Source organism: Candoia aspera, chromosome 14, assembly GCF_035149785.1.
Source record: "Candoia aspera isolate rCanAsp1 chromosome 14, rCanAsp1.hap2, whole genome shotgun sequence".
NCBI lineage: Eukaryota > Metazoa > Chordata > Lepidosauria > Squamata > Boidae > Candoia > Candoia aspera.
The window spans coordinates 410,952-429,169 of record NC_086166.1 but is presented as its reverse complement, the minus strand read 5'-3'; the positions used below and the strand labels follow the sequence as shown (position 1 = coordinate 429,169).

Sequence of the window (18,218 nt, the reverse complement as noted above, 5' to 3'; positions counted from 1 at the left end):
CAGGGCCTGGCTTTAGGCTGAGGCCTGGCTGGCTGCTCTGCTCACTGTTCTGCTTCTGTGAGGACAGGATGGGCACGTTTTCAAGTTACCCCATTGCAGCCCTTGCATGACACGCACCTGCAGCACCTGTACATCCACCAGCACACTGCCCGGAGATCCTGGGTGCGGGAGTCCAGCCAGCCGGCAGCCCCTGGATTGGGGAAGCTGCTGGCTCGGACCAGTTGCAGTGAGGCCTCTGTGTCCCACTGCCCGCTGAGCCAGGGCATGCGTGACTCTTCATCCAGAAGGGCAATGACAGCTCCAGGATGTTCATTCGTTAAGGATTTCTTGCAGTGAAGAGAGCAGGCCAAAGCTGGGGGGCCTGCTTCCATGCCCCACCGCCGGGGGAAGCATCTCTTCTCAGGGTGGCTTGGGGGCCCCATGGAAAGCAGGCTCCCCACAGAGAAGCGGCCAGCCTGATTGCTCTTGCCCAGGCAGTGAAAGCGGCCCTGGTCTGAAGCAGAAAGATGAAGGGATAATAGTCTGGGGACAAAGCTGGCTGCATGCCGGTTCTGAAATGCTGGCACTGTTTCTGAGGGTATCCCAGTCAAAGCTTGACCTGCTCCTCACACCCCGGGGGTTCAGCGGGGAGCCCATTTGGAGGTCCCAGCCAAAGACACACTTTATGTTCATACACGATGTCCAGCCAGACAGTGATGTAGCTGGGCTGGGCTTGGCGTCTCACATGAACCCAGCCATGGTGGGTTGGTGCTCAGATTATTACAGAAACTCAGTTGTGGTATCTGCAGTAAGCCACGGCTTAGCCTGATGTGTGTGTCCTGCCTTTGTTGCTAAGATGCCCATTTGCCTAACAAACCCCAGGGAGGCTGACCCAGAACACACAGGGAGGATGCTGGCTGGGTGATGAGGATTGTAGTCCCATACTGGTGGGAGCAGCTGGAAATGGCTGGCCAGGAGAGAGAGCCAACACCTTTCGCAACTGCTGTGGCTGCCTGTGCCTTGCATAACTCACTGCTCTGTGGGATGGAACCGGCCTTGGGAAAGAGCCCTTGGCTTGCTGCAATGCCCGTGGTTTGCAATCTGTATGGCCAGCATGGGTTGCGCCTCCAGTCTTGGCCCCGGTGATTGGCCCACAGCAGCCCTGCCAGGAAGACGCGTGCAGCTCTGAAGTCCCCCCCCCCACCCCACCCAAGGCATCTTAGTCAGGCTAAGGAACCAGGTTGTTTCCTCAGCATCTTGGGTGGCATCTGGGGTTGCCAGGCATGAGGGCACTTGTGGAGCAGAGCAGCCACAACAGTGTTGACTCAGGCAGGCAGCCCCTTCCCTGCAAGCCAGCTGGTAGCGCAGAACCCAGCAGCTTTTCCCTTCCTTTGTTCCAAACTACTGGGAGGATGAATATGAGGGGGGCAGACACTTTTGGGTGCAGGCATCCAGGATGAAGGATTAGGGTTCCTCCTGGTGCCCCTTCAGAGGGATGGGCAGGAGGTCCCAATGGCCAGCAGCCATGCCAGGGCAGGTCACGGGCTGCCCGGCTTCTCTCTGCACAGCACTGGGACCAGAAGGGCCTCGGCAGTCTCCACCTGCAAGGGACATGCTCTCGGCCACTCTGGAGGGAGGTTGCCAGGAAGAGGCACCTTTCCAGCCCGGGGGAGCCATTCGTGCTCTCTGTGTGCCCGTTTACACCTTTCCACCTTCTGTGAAGGTTCACAATTTGGCAGCTTGCTGTCATTCATCAAATCCAGGAAAGCATTTGAACACAGTTGATCTTTTATTACTTAAAGACACTGAAGAGTCTGCTGCTGTTTTGTCAGAAAGGAACCTGTTGAGGTTTTGCCAGTCTCCTGTGTCTCTGGAGGGAGCCACTGCTGGCAACCGGAGCAGTGCCTCCGAACTGGCTGGGGTGGAGCTGTAAGCTTTATGTGGCACACCAGATGCCTGAGGGGGCCTTAGGCAGATTTCAGCGTCACCTCCACTGGAAAATGGTCACTTACAGCCAAGGCCTGCCAAGGGGAGCAGCAGAGGAAAAAAGCGTCACAACAGGAGCCAAGTCCCCAATTCCTAAGACAGAAGATGGACGCTCTGGATCAGGCCCAGCACTGCACTTGCAGTGTGAAATCACAGTGGGCAGCCGGGCACAGGCAAGGAAGCAGGACTTCCGGCATGTGTTCCAATGCAAGGATTAGGGAGAAGTTCAGAACCTCCAGCCCTCTTTGACGTTACTGGGGAGGCTGTTGCAGAGGGGCACAGGGCCATGACCCAAACGCAGCATCCCCCGGCCTCAATCCCCTTCAACTCACAAAAGTTTTTTTTTCCCTGGGATAATTGTGCTGGAAGGGTCAGCTTTGGTCAGAGAAGGTGGACAAAGGCCGGTGGGTCGTGTCCCAGGAGGGAGGCTGTCCTTGTGTTAGGAGAACCCCTTGGAGTCCAGGGGCACAACCTCTGACCCTGGCCCAGCCCAGATGTTTCTCCCTTCCTCTCTCCGCCCCCACAGAGGTTCTGAAGGGAGGCTTACATCCTCGGCGCTCAAGATGAAGGTCCTCTGGAAGTTGTCCACCTTGGCTGTTCCAGGCAGGATGCTCTCTCTCAGCTTTGTGCCCACTGCCACAATCCTGCAGCAGGATAAGAGCGTATTCCTTCTATGATCAGCGCCTGTGAGATAATTGCTCCGACACGGCTCCTGGTCTTCCACAGAGACCTCCGATTGGGCTTGTTGGGGATTGGCCCTGGTCTGACCCAGCCGTTCTTGGGTGGTGAGTGATCGAGGGCAGCCGTTGCCTGGGCGGGAGGTTATAAGGAAAAAGCGCCCGCCACCTCCCACTTTATGCCCCAAGGAAGTGGTCCGGCCAGACAGCCCGTGAGCCACAGTTGCTGCTGCCATCCCCTGCCACCCACCTGTCGTAGGCACAGGCCGTGTTCGTCACCGTGGTGTCTGCTGTGTCTGGTATGAGCCACTGGAAGTCCTTGCTGGTGCGCAGGCGGATGGTGGGCCAGTCCTGGGTATGAACGTAGTTGCAGCCAGCATTGAAGTCTCCCAGGAAGAGGGCACCCTGCCAGGGGAAAGAGCAGGAAAGCCCCGCCCAGCACCAGGGTGGATCGTTGGCAAGGGGCTACTGGTCCCCCCTGCCGCTGGCAGCCTCCCAACCTTTGTGTCACAAGAGAAAGGCGGAGGAGGCCCTTGAGACCCCTCCCTCGGAGGTGCTTACCATGGCCCCCCACTTGTCTTTCACCGCCAGGTAGACATCATAGAGAGAATCAATCTCGGCCACCGCATGTTCGGGAGCCGCGTGCAGGGGCACCAGGATCAGCTCTCCCACTGCTGGGTTGGGGGGAACAGACAGGGGAGCCCGGCATGTAGAGACTCCTGGGTGAGCCTAAAGGCACCCCTCTCCCAGCTCCTGGGGGCTTCTGGTGGACCTCCGGCTCCTCCTGGGCTCGGGGTGGGGCTCCCGCTCCCCCCACAAGTTGCTCAAATGCTTTTTGGGGAGGGGGTGCCCTGCGCCAGACTTTGCTCCTCACTGCACTGCACTATGCCAAGACACTGGCCACAGCCTCTCCCGCCAAGCGTTCAGCCCCCTTCCCCAGAAACCCAGCAGGAAGATTGCAGGGGCTGCTTACCTGTCTGGGTGACAGCAAATTTGGCAATGAAGGGCTCCCTGCTGAAGGTGTCGTTGCCACAGGGCTCACAGCCATCGTCATAATAGTAGCTCTCCACTGGGGAGACCCTGTCCTGCCTGGACCAAGAGAATTGGCAGCCACCTGGCTCCTGCCCCCCTTCTGCCAGAGGAGAGGGTCAGCCCTTTGGAAGCTGGAGGGGCTGGCGGAGAAGGGTGAGGAGGTGGGGGCCTCTCCAGGGCCAGGAAGGGCTGTGCTTTATGGTCAGAAGGGAGCAGGTGACTGAGAGGCTCCAGATGGCAGAGAAGACAGGGCGGAGTGTTTATTTTATTGATCCCACCTTTCCAGCAAGTATGCCCAAGGCAGTTAAGAGCAAACAAATAAAACAATTACTATATACAAGACAAAGCAACAGCAACAAAGGACTTCAAAGCTTGGGATGTGTGTGTGTGTGCAGCACATGCAACAGCTCTTATTGAAGGCACAAAGGAGACTTGCTGGGGCCCAGAAAGTGATGGGGGATTAAGGTCAATAGACAAAACTGGCAGCAGTTGGCAGCCATTTAGGATCTCTTTGACAGCTTGCCCATGCTTTGCTTCCACCTGGGCCCCACTTGAGGCCTCACCTGTAAACGAAGAGGTACCGCTCCTTGTAGCTGTTGCGCCCCAGAGGTTTGCTAACCAGGTAGCTGTAGGGATCCGGCGATGCCCTGGAGAGGAGAGGCAACGCAAGTGTGGACCTGGGTGGCTCATCTCCAGGAACAGCTGCAGTCCCACCAGGACCACTGAAATCTGTACTTCCTCAAGGACATCCAGGGAAAATTGCATTTGTCAGGACTTTGCCCTCCTTCCCTGTACTTATGCAATGGGGGCTCCACAATTTGGTTTGCTTTGCCTCTGAAAGAGTCCTTGTCCCCAGCAACCATGAAACCCACCAGCCGATTTGGCTCATCAGCTTCTTGACTGCACTCAGGTCAGCGTCTCGGACTTCCTGGATCAGGGTGAGGTCGTAAGCAGTCAGTATCTGGAGGGACAAAGCAGAGAGCCCCGTTTCTCTGGCGTGCCCGAGTGCAGGCAGATCTGGGTCAGCACGGCCAAAAGACTGATCTTGCGCAGTGGGGTGGGCGAGCTCTGAGGCAGCTGGGATCCGGTGTGAGGAAAGATGCACCCAGTCCGCAAATGGGCAAGAGACACACGCTCCTTTGAAGGAGCTGAGAGCAGGGTGGGCCAGGGTGCCAGACTGGCCTCTCGCCAGCTACAGCTAAAGGGACTCACTCTGACAATGAAGTTGGAGATGGTCTGGTTGGAGAGCTTTTTGTCCCCAAAGGCCCTGATGTTGAAAGCGCCAATTCTCAAAGAGAAGGTCAGCTGCAGGAGGGGGGCCACTCCAAGGAGCATCAGCAAGTGGGTCTTCATGGTCCTTGCCCTGTGGAAGAGAAGGACACAAGGCAGGTGCGACGCCTGCCCCCCCAGGGAGCCACTGGGCCCTCCCTTTTTCTAGCTTTTGTGCTCTCTGCTATTCCACTCCAGTGCAACCAAGAAGCATTTGTGGTGCATTGATAAAACATTAGGCCAATTGGGTGAAGATGAAACTTGGGATGGCACAGTCAGATGCATACGGTGGCATCACCTTTGTGCAGGAAGTGCGCTTGTCCATCACCCAAAGGCAAGGGGAACCTTGATTTGCTTGTAAACTCACAATGGGGCACTTGCAACACTTGATATCTTCACGTGTCCACAAATACAAAGAAACTGTGTGGAGGGGCTCGGCGCCTTTGCCGGGAGCCTTTGCTCTGCCTGCAGAGCCTAGTTTTTTCCTTCTGTGGATCATTTCCGCAGGTCCTGTCCAACTTGGCTCAGCCCCCCACCCCCAACCTGAGTGGCCTCCTGTTTTCTGCCTCATGTGGCCACCCTCACCTGCAGTAGACATGTCTGCCTCGGACCCTTCCCTGCCAGTCACCTCCCCCAGGAAGAGACAGGCAGGGGCAGGCGGGAGCCAGCGAAGTGTGGTTGGTGCTCCTTCTCCAGCTGCACTTGGAGCCATCCTTGGCCTTGTGGGCAGCCCAGTCAAGCACACAAAAGGAGGGGGAAATGGGGGGCCATACCTCCAGCAGTTGGCCTCAGGAGGCGGGTGATGAGTCTAAGCGGACGCACCCTGCTCCGTCTGCCCAGCCAAACCCTGAGGGCCAGAAAAATCCAGGGGGCCTTGTCTGGGGGCTCCTGGTGAAATCTGCTCCAGGAGGGACAGGGCCTGGGCTCCTTACCTGTGCAGGTCCAGCCCCATTAATGGGGTACCAGGTTTCCCAGCTCCCTTAATATAGGCTGGACCCTTGACCTTGGCAGCTGTTTGTTCTGTTTCTTATCCAAGCAGCTGCTGATTGGCAGAGGGGCGATTCCTGCCAAGGGAGGATCACGTTTGTGAGGTTGGCGTTCCAAGGAGGCAGAGGACTGGCGCTGATGTGCTGATATATACCAAAGAGTGAGAACCCCCGAAAGGGGTGCTGTGGCTCGCCCTTGCCAGGTGACTCTGGGCCACGTGTTTCCTCTCGGCTGGACCACCTCACAGGGTAATTGTTGGGGGAGAGAGCCGACAGAACTGCCTCCCCCATTCCTCTGGGTGTGCCTGCTTGTCCGGCCGGACCTCACTAAGCAAGATGGGGCCCTTCTGTCCTTTTAGGGTGGTTCCCAGAGCCAAGCAGGGTCTCCTCCCCCGTCTGGGCCAGCCAGGACTCTCTCCCAGCTTCAGCCCCGGGTCAAAGCCCCCTTATCGGGGTGACTCCACTGGGCCTTGAAATGCACCTGTCCGGCTTCTCAGCTCCTGGGCACACCGTGCCAGCATCCCAAGGTGCCATGGGCAGATACACGGGCTTGCCGGAGCTGCCCAGGGGAGGGGGAATGCCCGGAAAAACGCGGAAATGGAGGCAGAGGCATCTCCGGGGTCTCGAAGCCGCCAGGCACGCTCGTCCCTTCCCGGCTCGCGCCAGACGCGTTTTCAGGGGGTCGTCAGGGGGCTGAGCCTCTCAACGGCATCCTCCCTCGCTCCCCCTGTCTGATGCCCTGAGGGTGCCGGGCGGGGTCGGAGCGGCATGACCCTCTGGAGTTCCCCGGGCCAACCGCGAGCCCGGGCGGTGGGCAGTCCGCCAGCAGCCCCCGACCCCCCCCTTCGTCACTCCAGCCTGAGCAGCGCCGCCGCAGCGCTAAGCTGGCCAGGTGCGCGCGGCGGCGCGGCGCTGCCGGCAGGGGGCGCTGCGGAGCGCCGCCCTTTTTGGCCGCGGCGGGCCGCCGTCGTGCGCGACGGGGCGGCGGGTGGTCGGCCATGAGCGAGGTCCGCCACGCGCTGCTCCGCCGGGACGCGCTGAGCGCCGCCAAGGAGGCGCTCTACCACCTGGACGTGCTGGTCAGCAGCCAGCTGCAGAGCGCGGCGCTGCCTGCCGGGGACGCGGGCCCGGTGGAGCTGCTGGAGGAGTTCGTCTTCCAGGCGCTGCAGGAGCGCGGCGCGCAGCCCAAGGTTGGAGGGGGGCGGGGGGCGGCGGCCGGCCCGGCCCGGCCCGGTTCGGCTCGCTGACGGCCCGCTGTGCCCGCAGAGGCTGAACCCGGTGCAGGAGCTGCAGCTGCTGGAGATCCTGTGCGGCTACTTCCAGGAGCAGAGCAAGGAGGCGGTGCGGCAGGTGGTCTTCTCGGCGCTCTTCACCCCGCAGGGCAACAAGGCGGACGACAGCCGGATGGCGCTGCTGGGCAAGCTGGTCTCCATGGCCGTGGCCGTTTGCCAGGTGCCCGTGCTGGAGTGCGTCGCCTCCTGGCTGCAGGTGCGCCTCCGGGCGGGTGGAGGGAGCGGGCAGCCCAGCCCAGCCGAGCCCCGGCCCTGACCCCGGCCCCTCTTTTGCAGCGCACCCCGGCCGTCTACTGTGTGAGGCTGGCCCAGGCCCTGGTGGATGACTACTGCAGCCTGGTGCCCGGCTCTGTCCAGACCCTCCAGCACATCTTCAGCGCCAGCCCTCGTTTCTGCTGCCAGTTCATCACTGCTGTCACCATGCTGTACGACCTGTCCTCAGGTACCCCTCTGCCGCTCCTTTGAAGAGGAACCCACGGGGGGGGGGAGCTGCTTGCCCCACGTTCACTCTGTACGCTTCACGCGGACGTTGCTTTAAGTGTCTCAGCTTGTTGTAACGTGTGAACCGAGCTGTTGTGCATACAAAAGCTGGAATGCTCCTGGGCTGGGCCAGGGAACCTTCTGGGAATCCTGGTACGTGCAGTGCGCGCTTGTGTGCACACGCCACCCAGGTACTTTCAGTTTGTAGCGGCTGTGCAGATGGCTCTTTCGGCATACGGAGTGTCACCTGGAAGTGTATTTGTGTTTAAGCTGTGGGCTGCCTTGGTTTCACTAACACAGTTATTCAGTCTTAATTAACCTTCCTGTGTTATTAGCTGCCTTGGGTGTTTCACAGAGAAATGGGACACGGAGGTTGTCATCAATGGTAGTGAAACAAATGTGACAGTTTTCAAAAGAGGCTGTGACAGACCAAGGCAAAGGCAGAGACGGCGCCTGGAAGTAAGGGGGTGTTGGACCCCCGGTTCTAGAACATCCACCTTTCCACCCCACCTAAGAGAGGCCTGACATATGTTAGCCAGGTGGAATGTTGGTCAGCCACCTCACCGCCCACGTTTTACCATTCTTTTCCAGATGACCTCATCCCTTCCCCTGATTTGGTGGAGATGGTTGTCTCCTGGATCTTCGAAGACCCCCGGTTGATCCTGATCACCTTTCTGAACACACCAATTGCAACAAGCCCGCCCATTGGCTTTCTGGAGCTCACTCCACTCTGTGGCCTGATCTGCTGGTGCGTGAAGGCCCCGCTAGCTTACAAGAGACGGAAGCCTCCCCCCTCCAACGACGCCCTCAGTGGGAAGATGGCCGGGGATGTGCCGGACAGCTGTGACAGAGACTGCCACCTGCTGTACTCCAAGCTGCACCTCAGTGTCCTCCAGGTGCTGATGCTGCTTCAGGGGCACTTGACCGAGAAGAACCTGTACGGACGCCTGGGGCTGGTGACTGGGGAGCAAATGGCTTCCCTTGTGGAGGACGTGTGCCTTCTCTCTGACAAGCTGAACCCACTCCACGCAACCAAAGAGATTGAGCTGGCTTTGGACCGGCTGGCCCAGGTCTTGCAAGTGGCCATGGCCTCCGGAGTGTTGCTTTGGACGAGAGGTAGGTATTGTGCGGGCGTGGTCAGTCTGAAGCCCTGCCTGCAAGCAGAGGAAAAAGGGGGAGCGGGGCAGCAGAAAGAGCGCGAAGAGATGTGAACCAGCTGCTGAGGTAAGGGTGGGCAGCCCTGCGTGGCAAGCCACTGGAGACGTGGGTGGGCCCCAGATGGCCCAACTTGTTCTTGGAGCACTGCCTGGGCCTTGGCCCCTCCTTGGTGTCTTTCATCCTCCCTCTACGTGGCTGTAGTACAGGAGGCGTTTCCCAGATCCCAGCCAGTGGGGAGCCTGCCGTTTTTTGGGCCGACCGTCAGCCGTTGGACAAAACGTGACGAGGCGGCCCCGGCCCTCTGCCTTTGTTGGTCTGAGTGGCACTGTCCTCTCTTCTCCTGACTATGTAATTCTGGGGCAGCTGTAATTCCAGACCTGGTCCTTCCTGCTCCTGATCTCTCTTATGCACCTGTGGCCACCTGAGTCGTGTGTCAGACCATCGGGGAGCCTTGGGTGGGGGACCGGTAATATAGCAAGCAAACCGCTTTGTTTTTTTCCCCTGTAATGTCTCTTACTCTCATTTATTCTGTCCTTTGCTTTCAGAGAATCTAAGGACAGTGTGTTCTGGGCTGCCGCATAACAAGTAAGGAAATGTGCCATGCTTAAAACGAAAGGAAAGAAGGCTGGGGCTGTCCTAACCCACCCCCCACTGAGGCAGTGTCTCTTCTCCTTCCTCTGCAGCTTGCTCCAGCTGGTGATTTCGGGCCCAGTCCAACTGCCAGCCCATGCTGCTCTGCCCCCAGGATTTTATCCTCCCATCCATACCCCTCCGCTGGGGTACCCTGCCCACGCAGCGCATGCGGCTCTCCCAGCTCATCCTGTGCAGGCATTCATGCCAGGCCTGGCGTTTCCTTACCGGCCCATCCGCTGAACACCTCTGCTCCAGCTCTGTCCAGCGCTTCATCTTTTCCATGCTTTGCGGAAGCCTTATAAAGAGCTTAAAAAAAAAAAATCTATATTTAATAGCGAAGCAAGCCTAAAGAAAGAGATGGTCTTTTCTCGGAGGAGAGAACTGATGGTGCCGGACATTAACATGGGAAATTAAAACATGCTGGGAAAGTGGATTGGCCACAAGTAGTTTGGTTCCAGCCTCTGAATGGGGAAGAACTTTTTCTTTCCCGCTGTTGACTCGGTATGATTCTTAACTGTAGAGGAAGGCAGGATTAATTGTCTGTGTTTTTTTCGCTGAGAACCTTTTTTGGGTAACCATTTTTTTCCTGTCCACCAAAACAAAAGGTGTGGATAGGTATGATGTAAAAATAGGAAAGGGATAGTTAAGTCACATTTTATAAAAATAGCAAAAGGATAATTAAGTCAAATTTTGTAAGCTGTTTTGATGGATCTTTTATGTGAAGAACCTGTGTGCATTTTTAAAACAGCAGGTTTCTGCTTCAAAACTAGCAGTCTAGTATTTTCTGTACAAGGACTGGTAGCTGATCTTTCTTTTCTGATAGTAAATCCAAATTTGATTAGAGAAAATGTTCATTGTAACCATCTTTTTACTTAGATGACAACTTATGGTTATTTTATAAGCAGAGGCCCACCTGAAAGAGTTTACATACTGTTGCAAATGTTTATTCTTTCCTCCCCCTCCAGTTTAGAAGTGTATGACTTCATCAGGAGGTGACTCTTCCAGTCTGAAATGCATTTCATGGTTAAGGAGAACATGGCTTGTATTTTTGGCCCTGATTTATCACTGGAATTGAGACTTTAGTATTCCTGTTTGTAGAGCCCTGGAAATTACACAAAAATCACAAATGCATTAATGATTTGTTTCAAAATCCGGATTGGTTCCTGACTTTAAACTGATGCTCTTCCATTATTTGAAATACGTATGCATGGTTTATACATTTCTGAATCAAAATGGAAGGAATTGGATGCTCTAGGATTTGCAGCAGAGAAGAGTAGGCATTTTGCCCAAGTTGCTTTTGAGAAGTAGCCTTCCGGTCTCAAAACTGACCCATGAATAATTCAGACGAAAGTGATTATAACCGAGGTTTCAAAATGATAAACTTCTCTCTCTCAAAATGCAAGCGCGTAAAAGTTAGGTGGCTTATTCCAATGGTCTGTTTTGCAGTAACTTGGGTTAACTAAGGGTTACTTCTGACCTTTCTGATGCCAATGAAAGTTGTTGTGTTTATCAATTTGTTTATAGTTGGAGATGAAAATCAATATATTGCACATCAGTTTCAAATCAGTGAAAGTAAGAAGGAATCAAAAAAACATCAAACCTTTAAATTTAAGCCTTGGCTCCTGTTTTGAACTATCGGATTAAGAATTACAGAAAACAAGATGGTATTTCTCCGATGGCAGTTTGCTAGCGAGCAGGATTTAGCAGCCCGCCTTGACCTGGGTGTCTGATGCAGCAGGCGGGCCTCGGGGGGGCGCCGGACGGACGGGGGGCCAAGGGGCTCGCGGCGGATCAGTATGTGCCCTCGAGCGGGGTTTGCCCATCCCTGCCGGGTTGAATGGCAACGATGGAGCTTCCATGCTCAGGAGCAACTCCGGAACAGGGCGGGAGGTCGCTGCTGGACGAGGCGGGGCTCTGCCGCTTCAGCTGTTTCCTGGTCGCGTGGGAAGGCTGCGCGTCGCGCACAAGCGAAGGCGGCAACCGATAGACCGCCTCGAAGCGGGGGAGCTCGCGGGCGGAGCAGCGCTGCTCGGAGGAGGGAGGGCGCCGGCGCCTGCCCGCCTCCTCGGGTCACGTGGCCGCGCGGAGGCGGGTCAGGTGACCCTGCGCGGCGGCCAATGGGGCGGCGCCTTGTTGCGAGGTTCTGCTGCGTCTGGTTCGGGATGCGCTGAGAGAGGTCGCCGGCGAGCTGGGGCAGCCGCCGCCCCTTCTCAGGTGAGCGGGCGCGAGGGCGCGGCGTCCGGCGGGGAGCCCGGGCCGTTGCCGGCCGCGTCGCTTCTCGGCGGGCCGGGGCCGCTGGCGCTCGGGCCTCTCCCGGAGGACCTGCCCGGGGACGCGGCGAGGGCTCTCGACCCTCCTGACCCCGAGGGAGCGCCCGAGCCCAGGAGGGGCGCCTCCTGCGCCGGGCCCCCCCGCAGCCGCTGACCTCGAGCGGGCCCGGCGCCTCGGTGGTGGCGAGGCGGGCGCCTGCGGGAAGGAGGGAGAGCCGGGAAGCTGCGCACCTGGGAGGCCGCGGGGACACGCGGCTGCCGGCGAGGCCCTTTCCCGGGCGGGACGGGGCTTTCCCGGGGTTCCTTGGCCGACCTCTTCGCCGGGCGGGAGGTTACGGAGGGCAGAAGGAAACCTGCTCCGCCAAGTGCGTAAGAACGGCCCGGCCCCCTCGGCGAGGGATGAGAAGACCTCACCCCCTGCTGCTGCCGTGGAAGGCCGAAGGTCTCCGTGTTGCCGAGAAGGAGGCCGCGAGCGATGCCTTCCGCCTTCTGGGTCAAAGGGCCCTCCTTGCGGATGGCAAAGAAGCAAAGGCGTGACTCGGTTTCCAAACAGCAGTAATAATAATTGGGTTTTGGCCATTATTGAGAGATCCTTGATGGCGCTAATAAACCTCCAGCATTACTAACCGAAGCAGGATCGAGAGCAGTGGGCCTGCTTGCCAGGCTGATTTGCCTCAGTCAGATCGTGCGCGCTTTCCAATAAAGGTACGTTCTGCAAGTTGCAGCTTTGTTGCCTGACACTATGGGTTTGAAAAACCTGATTTGCTTTATGAGAAAGTGCGAGTTCAATTGTATCGTTGTGTAGGTAGAGAAGTTTGCGTTTAAATAGATCAGCAGTAAGTGGTTCAGCAGTCGAGTAACTCTAGAGAAGATGTTTCTGGAAGGAGTAAAGATTAGCAGCATCAATGTTTCCCTTCTTGCTTACCTGGAGAGCTGACGCTAGTGCATTCCAGACCTCATACATTTTTAATTTCTCTCAAATTTCTCTTCCTGACAGGCAAATGTCTGTATTGCTGTTGGTGTACAGGGTTATTTATAGTCCTTTATGCAACAGCAAGAAAACTGTATTATTTAGCTCCCAGACAAGAGTTTTGATCTCATCATGTAAATAACACATGTACAGAGCCTGACTTGTTTGCTTTGTTTAACAGGAAAGCATCAGTTTACTGTCTCGTGTGGACTTGAATGTACATGTAACCTTGCGCTCTTGCACTTGGACAGTCTGCTTAATTTTCTTACAGCAGTTTGCTAGGAATTTGTTTAGTCATGCCTACCTAGCCTGTTAGACCTTGCTGGCTTAATGTTTATCAACAATTTCGTCTGGGAGATACTCTGGCAAAGGACTGTAGCTCAGAGATAGAAGCAGATCATAAGAGTGTGAAAATAGTTGGAAGCTTTCTCTGCTTAAGCGGATAAGAGCAGGCTTGGTGGCTTTGGAATCTGGACTCCTACTTGGAACATCTTGATTTGGATTAGGGCTGATGAACAGGACCCTGGCAGCAAAACCCTCAGCCCAGCAGCTGCGTCTCTTTTCTATGCAGGTGTGAATGACAGAGGAGGTGCCCCCGACTGCACTCAGCGAGATATATCTTCGCCTGTTGTGTCATGATGACATAGATATGGTCAAACAGCTCTGTGGTGATTGGTTCCCCATTGAGTACGTTGCATTTTTCTTCCTGCAGCCACTTTTGAGCCAGAATGAAATCTGTCCTTGAACTATGTAAAAGGGAGCATGTAACTGGGTTTCTACTTAATGTTGACAGCTCAGAGGTGATAACATGAACAAAATGTCATCTTGTTCAGTTCCCTATCCAGCAAAAAGGCCATTCATCCCCATCCCTATCTGGGTCTCATGGTCTTGCTGGGAGCTTGTCATAATCACAGAACAGTTGAGCTCCAACTAGAGAGGAGGCCCATATATTTTTGGAGGGTTGTTGGAGAATGCTGATATTTCAGGGGAAATCACAGCGTTAAGGAATTTGCCAGTGAAACTGCATGCAGAACTGTAAGTTTTGGAAAAGACTAAATTGGAAACATCTTGCATTTTCTGGTGCCCTGAATAAAATTGGAATCTGCATGAAATATTTAGTAGATGCTACATTAAGAACTTAAAATACTAAAAAGTATTGTATAAATTTTTCAGATGTTTTTCTTGAAGGCAAAAGTATTTTGATGGGAATTAATTAGTAGACGTGTTGCGTATATTATGTTTAATGACCAACATTTTCTTTTTATTGGAATGCTTGTGGTTTGAGATACGTATCCCTGTATATATGAAATTTGTTGGTTTCTTCCTTTCACTACTGTGCTGTTTTTCCACAGATATCCTGACTCATGGTATCGGGACATAACCTCCAACAAGAAGTTTTTTTCCCTGGCAGCAACTTACCGTGGCACCATTGTGGGAATGATAGTTGCTGAGATTAAGAGTCGAGCCAAAGTGCACAAAGAGGCAAGTTCTGAGGCTCTGTCCTGCACAGCCTTTGCTTCTCTTAGACCCCCGAGGATTGTATCATCCTGGCCAAGTCATTCTTGTTCTTTTTAACGAGGGTGCCACTTGCTGACCTTCAGGCTTTCGTTGTTGCTTTGAAGTGTGAAGATCGCATCAGCTAACAGAGACTTGGGATTGACTTCATGGTCTGCCCTTCCAATTCTGTGCCTTTATCCTACCAGTATCTATCTGGGACCTCCTGCTTCCATTCCCTCTTTTTTTTGTCCTCTGAGCATCAGGGGAAATTTGCGAACGGGCCCCAAATCCTGCATTGCTATTTTTCCGTCCAAACCATTCCCAGGTGGACGTGGCTGTTTGGCTAATGGGCGCTGAGTGTGATTGAAAAATGGGCTTCGTGCATCTGTGACTTCACTGTGTCTTTCTCTTGAGTTTCTTTCTAGGATGGTGATATTTTAGCTTCTGGTTTTCCAGTCGATACTCAAGTTGCTTACATTTTAAGCCTAGGAGTGGTAAAAGAATTCCGCAAGCATGGCATAGGTAACCGTGTTTTTAACATTTGTATTGTTTGCAGGTATTTAAATGGTATGAAACACTGGCTGTGTACCTGTGCCAGAAGAGCCAGAGCTAATGTCTTCTTACACACACAGCACGTTTTAAAAAGCAGATCTTAGTTGTTCTGACCTTACTCTGTAACTGAATGCTGTGGGCACTTGTCGGCATTATCCTGGCAAGACCCCACCATATGCGGATTCTGTGGTGTAACCTAAAGGTTGTGAGGGTGGAAACAGTATGTCCTGGCAGTGGAGAAAGGATGCCAGACACACAGCGATTCTTGCTTCAGAATAAAGAGCTCATTATTGGCACATTGGTCAGGTTAAAGCCTGTGCCGGTATAATGGCAGCGGAGAATGAGGGTTGTGTGCACGTTGCTCCTTTATCCCTTCTAACACAGCTGCTGCTCTGGTGGTAGGTTCCCTTCTGTTGGAAAGCCTGAAAGATCACATTTCAACCACGGCCCAGGATCACTGCAAAGCCATTTATCTGCACGTCCTTACCACGAACAACACGGCAATTCATTTCTACGAAAACAGAGACTTTAAGCAGCATCACTACTTGCCCTACTATTATTCCATCAGAGGGGTCCTCAAAGATGGCTTCACGTATGTCCTGTATCTCAATGGTGGACACCCGCCGTGGACAATTTTATATCCTTTGCGAATGATCTGGCAGCCCCTTGGCTGGTCTGAGTTTTGGGAAATGACCTCCCCAGCTCCTGGTGAGCTGAAACTAATGGCTGAGGCATATTTTTTAAAGGGACGTCATGCCCAGAGGCATGTCTGCAGAGCTAGAGTGATCTAGCCTGTGTTGTGACCACCCTGCCTCAGCACCCTTTCCCCGTGAGCTCTTGGGCACCTACAAGCCCCCCCAATTAGGTAAGTCGCAGCAGATGCGAAAGAACTTAAAAGATGCTGTGCCTCCTCAGGAGCAGCACTTCCTGGGCGGTCTGAATTCTCAGGTGTTGATGAATCTGCGTGAAAAGAAATTCCAGAGCTGGAATGTCCTTTTGGTTCATCGGTGATTTACAGTCAGAAGAGGATGCTTATGGTCCTCTTTTAACAATTAAAACTGAGTTAGTTGGGCAGTCCAAATCTGCTGAGCCCAGATGCCCAGAACTTGAGGGATAATGCTTTGTTTGAATGATTTTTTCCCCTTATTCTCTAATGAACCCCATCAAGTTCTTGCAAAATCCTAGGGTTCCAGGGAATGCGATTTGAAAAACCCTGACCTAGAATGGAACCAACTTGCAGTTCCACCTGGCATTGAGGTGGGTTTCCATGGTGGGGGGCGACCCATGCTCACTTTCCCTGTGACGTCCAGACTCCTGTGACGAGATGCTGCAGCGCCTCTGGGCTGCTGCTTCTGACTTTTAGCTGCTTCCTTGGTCTTGTGGGTTCCTTAACGGCAGCGCACTGACTATCTTCAGCACATTGGTTCGACCTTGGCCAATCTGAGCCCCTGCACAATTCCCCAGCGGATTTACCGCCAAGCCCAGAGTATTCTCTGCAGCCTTTTGCCATGGTCAGGCATTTCAGCCAAGAGCGGCATTGAATACAGCCGGACCATGTGATCCTAAGGTAGGCTACAGCCCGGCCTGGCCGTTGCCTTGTTTTGGGGTCTTGGCAGATCAGGACACGCAGAGAAATCTGGCAGAGCTGACTACCATTAGTGCCGTGTTTCTTTTTTTCAAAAACATGGCCTTTCTAGCCCTTCACTCTTGGTAACCAACACGAGAGGAACCTAATTTGATTTTAGTAATGCATTAAAATAGGGGTGGGGAGGGAGAGATGTGCAAATTCACGATAACTGATCTGGAAAATAGCTCCCTGCTGGCTCAGGCCAACAATTTGGCTGTGTTCCTGACGTGGTTCGTCCTCCATAACCTTTGCTAGCTGACTCATCAGCGTTCTGTGTCCTGAAACACTCCCAGGTTGGGGCAGGGGTTTGTCGGGACCAGTAGAGGGTGCCTCTTGATTTCTGTGGAGGGGCTGGGCTGGGCTGGGCTGGGCAGATGCTGGCTCACTGACAGTGCCAAATCACGGTTCTCTTCTAGGGAGGTCCTTCTTGGCATCACCGCAATTGTACACCTCCATGGTGAGAAGCTGGCAGTGGTTCTGGACCCTCAACGCATCGTGGACTTGGCAGAATTTCTCCTCTTGCTATTGCTAGTTTCCCACCTTTAGCCCGAGCAGAAGGAGAAGCAGGCGGGCGATGAACACAGTTTTGCAGCACCAGCGCTGCGGGGGGGAAGTGGCTGCTCCTTCCTGGCCAGCCTCCCTGCAGCTGTGCAGTGGGGAGAGGCTCAGGATGAGGGGGCGCCTTGCAGCACGCCAGGGCAGAAGAGAGTGCCTGGCAATCCTGGGCGAGGTGACCGGGAGCCAAGGGGGTTGTTGACAGCTGAGATCTCCCAGGCTGTCATCATGTGTCATCTCCACGTCCCCTGCAGGAAGGACTTCCTTGGCCCAGCACTTGACATAGACAATGCACAGGAAGGCCTTTGCTCTTTCACGCTAAAATGCGTGTGTGCTGAAGTACATGCGCATCCTGTATTTGTCGTTCTGCCTCTAGTCTGAATTTGGCCTTGCAGGGGGTGGAGTGGAAGTGTGGGTGGAGATGGAGTGGGGAGAGGTGCTGCTCTGCACCTCCTTTGCCTCGGGCCCCAGAGGGCAACTGCGGTGTGCCTCCCACCTCCTTCCAAGTGGAAGCAAGATGAGCGTGCAAGCTTAAGCTCTTTCTGCCTGTTGGGCCTCCGTGGGGCCAGCCATATGTTTTGCACAAGAAAGTCCCCACCCCCTTGTAAGCTCTCGAGGCAAAGGGTTGGGAAGGCATTGCTCCCTCCCTCGCTAATGGACCAGGTCCAGCTGTCTGGAGGGCCCGCAGAGCGCCAAGCCTGATGCTGGGCACCTCTCGAAAGGCGTCTCCAGAAGAGGCACTGTGGGCAGCTGCTGCCACCTCTGTGCCTGCAGGACAGATGAGCAGCATCCCCTTCTGAGAGCTGTACACCTGGGCAGATGCGGCTCTTGTGACCGAGGAGATCCTGTGCAGTCTGCCTTTTGGGAGGCATGTGATCCTGGTCACCACTCTTTGTGCAAACTTGGGAAAGCAGCAGGCTTACCCTGTTAGTGCAAAACAGGAATTACTGATTAGTATTTGTGAAGAGCTGGGAAGTCCCAGTGAAGCTCCACCCCGTTACCTGCCTGAGAATGGTTTTGTTTCCAGGGGCTCCATCCCCCAATATGGACTGAGTCGGTGTTTTTCCAGCTCGGCACTTCAGCTGGCACTCCAAGGGAGTTCTGGCCATGGTAGAACAGGAACCCTTCCTTTGGCCTTGGGAGATCAGGCAGGCAGATCCCATCCCCGTTTGTGTATGCATAAGGCTTAGAAAAGGCTTTGGAGGAGGGATGGGGCACTTGCAGGTCCTGCTTCCTTCTGTTGGGTGCGCTGGCC

General features: G+C 54.7%; 3 protein-coding genes across 4 annotated transcripts; 2 read left to right on the top strand and 1 right to left on the bottom strand.

Moving 5' to 3' along the window:
- Nucleotides 1-1,749: 1,749 nt before the first annotated feature.
- LOC134505094 (deoxyribonuclease-1-like) lies at nt 1,750-5,050 on the bottom strand. 2 transcript variants are annotated; one of them, XM_063314623.1, is made up of 8 exons: nt 4,887-5,050; nt 4,547-4,635; nt 4,238-4,321; nt 3,616-3,731; nt 3,204-3,316; nt 2,893-3,047; nt 2,513-2,609; nt 1,750-2,000 (listed from the first exon to the last, which is right to left on the bottom strand). In XM_063314623.1, the coding sequence occupies exons 1-8, from the start codon at nt 5,025-5,027 to the stop codon at nt 1,947-1,949; spliced, it is 849 nt and encodes a 282-aa protein (XP_063170693.1). In that variant the 5' UTR covers nt 5,028-5,050; the 3' UTR covers nt 1,750-1,946. The 2 variants fall into 2 exon arrangements, with proteins under 2 accessions (XP_063170693.1, XP_063170692.1); XM_063314622.1 differs by lacking the exon at nt 3,204-3,316 and having other exon boundaries at nt 4,887-5,028.
- A 1,846-nt stretch (nt 5,051-6,896) lies between these two features.
- On the top strand, nt 6,897-10,340 carry INTS15 (integrator complex subunit 15). Its single transcript, XM_063314983.1, has 6 exons — nt 6,897-7,119; nt 7,196-7,417; nt 7,498-7,663; nt 8,293-8,817; nt 9,405-9,444; nt 9,543-10,340. The coding sequence occupies exons 1-6, from the start codon at nt 6,928-6,930 to the stop codon at nt 9,730-9,732; spliced, it is 1,335 nt and encodes a 444-aa protein (XP_063171053.1). The 5' UTR covers nt 6,897-6,927; the 3' UTR covers nt 9,733-10,340.
- A 1,274-nt stretch (nt 10,341-11,614) lies between these two features.
- NAA60 (N-alpha-acetyltransferase 60, NatF catalytic subunit) lies at nt 11,615-17,038 on the top strand. Its single transcript, XM_063315267.1, has 7 exons — nt 11,615-11,706; nt 13,304-13,419; nt 14,085-14,214; nt 14,655-14,751; nt 15,184-15,418; nt 16,185-16,348; nt 16,825-17,038. Exons 2-6 carry the CDS (start codon nt 13,310-13,312, stop codon nt 16,339-16,341), a joined length of 729 nt encoding a protein of 242 aa, XP_063171337.1. The 5' UTR covers nt 11,615-11,706; nt 13,304-13,309; the 3' UTR covers nt 16,342-16,348; nt 16,825-17,038.
- Nucleotides 17,039-18,218: the final 1,180 nt, after the last annotated feature.

What these genes read in the sequence shown, in the direction of transcription:
- NAA60 (XM_063315267.1), top strand. Translation starts at nt 13,310, where the DNA reads ATGACAGAGGAGGTGCCCCCGACTGCACTCAGCGAGATATATCTTCGC. An exon ending in ATTCCGCAAGCATGGCATAG is followed by an intron (nt 14,752 to 15,183) that starts GTAACCGTGTTT and finishes CTCTGGTGGTAG; the next exon opens with GTTCCCTTCTGTTGGAAAGC. An exon ending in CACCCGCCGTGGACAATTTT is followed by an intron (nt 15,419 to 16,184) that starts ATATCCTTTGCG and finishes ACGGCAGCGCAC; the next exon opens with TGACTATCTTCAGCACATTG.
- INTS15 (XM_063314983.1), top strand. Translation starts at nt 6,928, where the DNA reads ATGAGCGAGGTCCGCCACGCGCTGCTCCGCCGGGACGCGCTGAGCGCC. An exon ending in GCGTCGCCTCCTGGCTGCAG is followed by an intron (nt 7,418 to 7,497) that starts GTGCGCCTCCGG and finishes CCTCTTTTGCAG; the next exon opens with CGCACCCCGGCCGTCTACTG. An exon ending in AGTGTTGCTTTGGACGAGAG is followed by an intron (nt 8,818 to 9,404) that starts GTAGGTATTGTG and finishes CTTTGCTTTCAG; the next exon opens with AGAATCTAAGGACAGTGTGT.
- LOC134505094 (XM_063314623.1), bottom strand. Translation starts at nt 5,027, where the DNA reads ATGAAGACCCACTTGCTGATGCTCCTTGGAGTGGCCCCCCTCCTGCAG. An exon ending in TCTCCAACTTCATTGTCAGA is followed by an intron (nt 4,636 to 4,886) that starts GTGAGTCCCTTT and finishes TTGTCCCTCCAG; the next exon opens with ATACTGACTGCTTACGACCT. An exon ending in CGGTACCTCTTCGTTTACAG is followed by an intron (nt 3,732 to 4,237) that starts GTGAGGCCTCAA and finishes CTCTTGGTCCAG; the next exon opens with GCAGGACAGGGTCTCCCCAG.